We start from the raw sequence: 7545 nt of genomic DNA, 5'->3' as shown, positions 1-7545 counted from the left end.
CTGGGTGAGTAACTTACCCAGAACTTTCCCATGGGTCTGCATGCATGTGGGATTGTGGAATAGTGAGGGGCTGTGCCCTGACACTCACCAAAACATGGTGGGAGACTTTTCTAACACTGAAACATACATTGCTACATTGCCCCACTTTGGCACTTTCCAATGCACATTGAATTATCAAAAAAGTGAATTAATTTTTTTTCCAATTATTCCTAATTTCCTGAAATATCTCTCCCTAACTTATCCCAAAATTTCTGATTTTCCCCCTGATTTTTTGGACATTCTCCTTTTTTAGAAAGTCCCCCATTTTCTGAATTTTCCTTAAATTTCCCTGACTTTTTTTCAAGTTTTTAGAAACCCCCCAGTTCCCCCTCAATTTCCCCCCCATCCCCCCCTTCGATTTTCCCCTCATTCCCCCCCCCAATTCCCACCTCAATTTCCCCCCCATTTCTCCCCCATTCCCCCCTCCAAATTTCCCCTCATTCCCCCCCCCATTCCTTCCCAATTTCCCCCTCATTCCCCCCCCATTCCCCCCTCAATTTTCCCCTCAATTCCCTCCTCAATTTTCCCCCCATTCCCCCCCCATTTCCCCCCTCCATTTCCTCCCCCATTCCCCCCCTCCATTTTCCCCCCACTTCCCCCCTCAATTTCCTCCCTCATTTCCTCCCTCATTCCCCCAATTCCCTCCTCATTTCCCCCTCCAAATGTCACCCCATTCCCCCCCTCCATTTTCCCCTCATTTTCCCCCTCATTTCCCCCCTCATCCCCCCCTCCAAATTTCCCCATTTCCCCCCTCATTTTCCCCCCATTTCCCCCCCATTTCCCCCCCATTTCTCCCCCACTCATTTTCCCGCATTTTCCCTAATTTCAGATTAACTGCATTTATATCCCTAAATTTGGTCTATATATTGATTGGGCTACATACCCTTGGTGTCTGGTGCCGCATTGGTGCTGAAAGTGAAGCTGAGTTTGTTCAGTCCCTTGTATGGTAGGGAGTTGGCTATGGCTGGTCACATGATGCCATAGTCAATGCTTTTAAATTTAAATTTTGATATCGGGTAAATTAAACACTCAGGGAGCTCATATAGATAATAGTCCCCTGTGTGCAAATATAGCTCTATGAGCTCTCAGAGCTTTGACTACTTTTCAGAGCTTTGACTACTTTTTGGAGCTCTCAGAGAAGGGGACCTGCAATTTCAAAGTACTGAAGCTCTGAGAGCTCTGAGAGCTCTATGAGCTCTATGAGCTCTCAGGCCTCCACATCCAGGTTTGCTGATGTGAGAAGTTAACCTTCTTCTCACTTTCTTACCCACAGTAGGCAAGTGTATCTACTTGCCCCTTTGTTTATATCACTTTCTTACCCACAGTAGCATTGTGCCCTGAGATGGGCTGTTACAGGTCAGGCTCTGGGTTATAGAGAGAGGGGTCATGGGGACCTGGGTTTGTCCCCTGACACCGGGTCACACTACACAACTCTAGGAGCTGTATAGTTGTGGGCATGTGACCCATTCCTTTATCTCATCTCATGCCCCACATAGTGTGAGGACAGGTCAGATGGGGGTTGAGGTCAGGGAGCCTCTGAGTCTGAGGCTGGGCCCTGACAGGCACAGCACTCTGCCTGAGTCACTGAGGCTGAGGTCCTTCCATGCTAAGTCTCCAATTCCACTCTGGAGTTGTCCAAATCTGCCCAATCTATGGGGGCTGTGTAGATATGCTGACATACAAACAATGACATGAGGCAAGGACCTCTGACAAATAAGAAATGACTTGGCTCGTGAGAGAGATAAAAAGGAAGTGATAAATGAGAATGAATGGAATAAATGGCAGAGAACTGCAGTACTCTGACAGTCCATCTTGGACAATCATCAGGGATTCCTTATAATACTTGTCAGGGATGGTACAGGAGAGGCAGGGGTAGCAGCCTGGGTGGTGGCGGAGTAATGGGAATGTATCGTGAGTGGCCCTCACTCAGGCTCGCATCCCTGTCTGGCTTCTTAGGCTGAAGCAGTAATGGTTGTTATTAGAATGAAAGGCGAAACTGAACTAAGCTAGACTAAGGTACTTGCCTGAAGCAGTAATGAGAAGAAGGCTACTTCTTCGGTTCTGCTTTGGCTCAGTTTATATACAGGCAGGAACGGGTCATGTGGGGGTGCCACATTAGCCTGGGCAGAGCCAGGTGATTGCAGGTGGCTCCATGGGTAATCCTGAGTGTTAGAGGAGAGAGGTACAAGTGAGGGTGCGCGGCATATCCAGTGGCACGGTACCCACATGGAGTACTCAGCGTCAGATGCATCTGTGCTACACAGGTAAGAGGAGAGGTCATCCATATACAGAAAGAAAGAAAGAAAGAAAGAAAGAAAGAGAGAAGAAAGGGAAAGGAAAGAGGAGGAGTGGGAGGGTGCAGCGTGGAGCGGAGTGGCGTGCCCTGACAATACTCAAGGAGTCAAGCTTAGGGTTTCTTTTCTACTTGGATCTCTCAGCACTACAGTCTCTTTTGTAGTCAAAAGGGAGGTCCTCTTTCCATTCCTATGTGTACAGGGCTTTAAACACATGGAATGGCAATAATAAATGAAAAGAAAATATAAAATGAAAGATTGTTGTTATGAGCACCATGTAGACAGTTATGTATGGCTGATAAGTCCAACAGTTGATGTGGAAGTTCAATAAAAGAAAACAGGAGTGATAAGTGGGCCATATCTGCTAATAATTGCCATCCTCCACCAATTTCCATCATCACACCACACTCATCCATCTCCTCCTACCTGTAGCATCTCTTCCCAACCTCTCCATTTGATTCCCCGGGTTTGTAGCTTGGTCCCAATACCAAATTTGTCCCAAATGGTTGAGATTTGACTGAGTGGTGGGCATGAGAATCATGAAATTGGCCCATGCACAGGGTTAGGCATCCTGGAAAGTGTCCATGAGAGTCCCCATGTCAATTGAATCTTCATACACATCCTTTGTGATTTTTCTGAAAGTTTCTGAGCACTCCAGAGTGCATTTTGGTTGTTTGTTTACTTCTGTACAGCTTGTGATTTCCATTTTGGGCCAAAAACCAGTTTCGTGATCTCCTGAAGTATGGATCTCAGCTCCGCCACATGGGACTTTCAACACTGCCACCCTCATGTGCCTTTTGACATTGTGTGGAACCTTAGAGTAAGATGAGAAATTGTCACCACCATTGCTCCACAACAGCTGGGTCAATCTGGATGAAATTTGGGGGATCCATGTTTATCATTTTTCTCTATTTTTTGAGCCCTTGATCGTCTCTCGGTGGTCAGCAGTGCCAAGCATAGTTTTTGGGCTGAACCAATTCAGTACCAGCATGTTATGCATAACTGTACTCTGTTATAAAATGGAATAAATTGTTTTTATGCTCCATGGGCATTGGGAGGTGATCTTTGCATGCAAGGAACCCATAAGGAATGTAAACCGCAAAAATACCAGCAGTGTAGAGTATAGTAGGTTATCCTGCCTACCATGCATGTATGTAGCACAGCCACAATATCACTCTTATGTTGATAAGGTTAAAAGGCTACATAGAGCCTAAGTTTCCCTCAAAGTTAATAAATATATAGTTTAAATGATTATTATTTATTAACATACAACACTGCAAGTGTTGCCACAATATTTTGTGGCACACACATTGTGTTAGAAACGGGCGGATTCTGACGACTCCGGAGTGGAATCGGAGACTTAGCGTGGAGGGACCTTGGCCCCAGCGACTCAAGCGGAGCGCTGTGCCATTGCTGTTTGTCCATTTGGTCCTTAATTTCACAGTAGGTGAGCAGGAAGTCTCTAGGGGGCATTTCAGATCGATTTCGGACTGAACCCACGAGTATGTACAAGCACCGATATATATAATGGAAGGGGCAAAAGCACAAGGAAACAAAGGGGAACCGAATCGGAACGAAGACATCTGAACGGGGACAAAGGGAAGAAGGAGCGGAGCGGTACCGAAAGGTCATAAGGAAGGACCTGTGATACATCCGAAAGGAGGTAGGGAGGGCAAGGCCCAGAGGGGCAGGAGGATGAGGAGAAGTGGGGATGATGACTAACTGGCTAGAATGGAAGAAGCAGTAGTCCAAATAGGGATGAGGGGTAAACGCGAGAGATACATTACAAGCGGCGAAAGTGCCGAAGGCGATCCGTGAAGCTCAGGGGTTACGGAGCTTACGGGGGTTACGGAGGCGGGGTTGAAAGTCCGAGGGATATTGGCAATGGTGTTTACGTAGTATGAGGTCACCAATGCAATGGACTAAGACCGAGGTGGAGTCAAAGTCCGAGGTCAGGACTATGACGGAGGCTTGGAGCGAAGATATGATCGGTGTCCGAGTAGGAAGTACGGGACAGCAGTGGAAGGTCGTAACTTGGCGGAAGGGTGGCGGAGGAGTACCAGAGGGAGGAGAGAGGGGAAAGGTAAGGGGGAAGGAGTGGCGGAGAGGAGGGTTGTCAGGTCCGAAGGCGAGTATCGGAGCGGGCGGGGGGAAGCGTGGGAGGATTACGGGGGGTGGAGGCGTTGCGGAGGGGGAGTGGAGTAGGAGGAGGAGTAGAGGTGGCGTGGGGGGTAAGGAGGAGGTGTGTTGCCAAGACCGGAGGTGAGTATCGGAACGGCAGCGGTAGGTTATGACTCCGGAGGTGAAGAGGGTGGAGGTCCGGAAGTCGGGTCGGGGTCGGGTATGCACAGATATGACACATTGCATGGATGAGATATACATCTGGATCTGATGTTGCATGGATCCCATGGGGTGGCCATTTCTCACAGGGTGGCCATGGGGGGGTGGGATTGCACTTTCACACGGTATATTCCCACAAAAAAAAAACTGACCCCTCTATAAACAATGCCTCACAAGCTCGGCCAATCAGTCAACACGTCAATTGCATTGGCCATTCTTTCTAGAGTTATCTCTAGATGAGCTGTGCTATTATGGCTTGTTTCCTCGATCTTTTTTTGGATTGAGTTTATCATGTTTATTATGCATGATTCCTGGTTTTCCAGGAGGAAGTTTGGCTGGGCGAGTAGTGACTCTCCCCAGTTAACATTGCCACTTCTGGGGGTTCCAGAAGGGGTTCTTGGCATAAAGACTCTACACTCGCTTTGTTTAGGCGAGGCTGTTGCGGAGGGTGCTTCCTTTTCATGGAGGGGTCTGTTTGCTGGTTTTTCCTTACTTTTCTGTAAGGCTTCCTCAGCGAACTCCCTCATTTTGGTTCACCTTCTCTTCATGATCTCAGGGACCTCCTCTGAGGTTGGCGACCTTGCCTTGTCTGGCATGTGCCTTCTCAGGCCTTTAGCCTGAGAAGAAGTTGTTCTTGTTTCCCATCCTCCATTCAGATGGGACCTGGAACAAGTCCAGTAGTTTTTTGGATAGTCGATGTGGAGGTTCTTCCCTCTGTTTCCCTTTGTCTGCCTTTGGGGCTTGACTTGGGGAAATGGGGGAAGACTCCAGGGGATAGTGGGGCCCTGGAGTTTCCTGTGACTGTATCCAATCAGCTTTGTGGGCTGATTGTTTGGCACTATGCATTTATCATGCAAGTCGATCACCTCCTCTGGAGGCAAGAGATCTTCCCCAACTTGGGTGAGATCAATGTGGCATGGAGTTCTAGGGGTATTGGGGCCTGCACTTACTCCACATAAGTTTTTAAAACCTTCAGGGACCAGCCCTGAGGTGGTTGTTCTTTCTGGATCATGTTGATTTTCATCGTCATCTGACAATGGCTGTTGCTTTGAATCTCCCATAATGGGAGATTGTGGTTTCTTTATAAACTGCTTGTTTTTCTTTATCATCGCTGCAGATGCAACCTTGCCCTTGCAGGCATGTTTTGGCACCATCAGCACTAACGAGTCAGGTTGTTAATGCAATGTGATAGTTTTTGTGGGTTGTGTTGTAAAACACACCTCATACACTTAAAAAAGTGTGAGGTCTCAGTGGGGGATGCTCAGCACATGAGGCCATAAGTGATATGATGGTGTGTATATTACGGTGTGTGTAAGCGGTTCACCAGAAGTTTCTGCTTACCCATGTGACTATATGTACATCGTAATTACATATGGCTTGGGGTTTGGGGCTATTGCCCTGACAATAATGCTGGTTGTGGGCCCTCCACATTGCAACCCTCTGGATGATCACTGTCTTTGCTCCCTGTTGAGCAAGACTGGCCAAGTCCAGTGCCTTGGTGAGTCAGATTTGCTTGTTTTTTCACATATGCTGGGCTCATATGGAAATCATTCTCCAGATTCTGAAATGTCTGGATCTGGTGATGACAACCAGCTGACCTGAGAACCCTTGGATTGAGTTCTCAGTGGAATCTCTGATTGGCAGACTTCAAAACCATTGGTGCTGCACCATCTCAAGGGAAGTGTTCATGTTCCACATTAGCTCTTTTCACACTTTCCACATTGTACCTGAATTTTTTTTGTTTCATTTTCAGTCTCCTTGACACTCCAGACAGTGTCATGTTCCAATACTTGGGTGTCCCTGAAGATGATGCTGCTTGGAGGTCTCCTATGCTTGCTGCCACAGGATCCTTCACAGCTATACATCAAGATCCCCACAGTGTAGGCACTGTTCTACGTTGCAAGGTGGGACACAAACTACTATTCTTCCTGATCAACATGTCCCAACCCTTGATTGTGAGGTTCAACGAAATCAGATCTGACAGTGCAATCAGGTTTGAGTACCTCTTCCACCCCCCTCACAAGTATAGCCACTTTATCCTCTCCCCAGGGCAAACTCTGTAGGTTGTTCCTCTGATGATCTTCCAACAGTATTGATGGTATGTTCTAGCATCATGGCTCCTGGCCAAATCCACTTTTACACTGTCAAAACGAGAGGAAGGTTGGGACCCATGCATAGGGGGCCTTATGGACACTTCATTCTTTCTCTCCCCCACTGCATGACCTGATCTCTTCATTCCAGCTGGGTGGATAGCCATCAGCAATTGCAGCAGGATGGTGAGATGTATAGCTGTGAAATGAGCACAGCAATGCTCTTGGCATTTGTGATGGACTCTTGTCAACATCTTTCCTTTGGCTATTCATTGGTGGGTAACCCACCAACTGAGGAAGTCTTCTCTGCCATGTTTATGGCAATTACATATGCCAGTGGAGAAGGCATCGCTGAGACAGCACATCATTTGCCATTACAGCAGGCTCTATCCCAAGGACTACACTGTCTTTGCATGCAAATTCCAGAGTGTGTGGCCAACCTCTCTGACCCTGTGGCTACTCAGGAAGAGGTGGATAATTTGCATCAGCCAATGAGAGTAGCTGTCTGGAGATGTGCCTCCAAGACTCCCATCTTCCTCATCAGCCACTGATTTCAACCCCATTTTTGGGAACACTGATGCCATGATGTCAACATCTGTGACTGGTTTATCTCTGATTTCATCTGCCCCTAGCTCCCCTGGACTCTTTGATTCAACCCTGCCTTCCTCAGGGTCCTCAAGCAACCAAGCAGAGGGTTCAAGACCTTCAAGTAATCCATATCATTGATGGAAACTTAAGACAGTGCCTTCTGACAGTGATGAAGATGGAGCAGAGTTGAACCC

At 47.5% G+C, this 7545-nt stretch overlaps 1 protein-coding gene across 1 annotated transcript; it reads left to right on the top strand.

Moving 5' to 3' along the window:
• Positions 1 to 6451: 6451 nt before the first annotated feature.
• On the top strand, positions 6452 to 7314 carry EI90DRAFT_3022094 (uncharacterized protein; the record flags this gene model as incomplete). The annotated part of the gene is made up of 3 exons (XM_039057740.1): positions 6452 to 6732; positions 6783 to 6833; positions 6915 to 7314. The coding sequence occupies 3 exons, from the start codon at positions 6452 to 6454 to the stop codon at positions 7312 to 7314; spliced, it is 732 nt and encodes a 243-aa protein (XP_038908787.1).
• Positions 7315 to 7545: the final 231 nt, after the last annotated feature.

The sequence above is a fragment of the Cantharellus anzutake genome (assembly GCF_015039405.1).
Source record: "Cantharellus anzutake strain C23 chromosome Unknown EI90scaffold_139, whole genome shotgun sequence".
NCBI lineage: Eukaryota > Fungi > Basidiomycota > Agaricomycetes > Cantharellales > Hydnaceae > Cantharellus > Cantharellus anzutake.
This window is presented reverse-complemented; position numbering and strand designations above follow the sequence as displayed.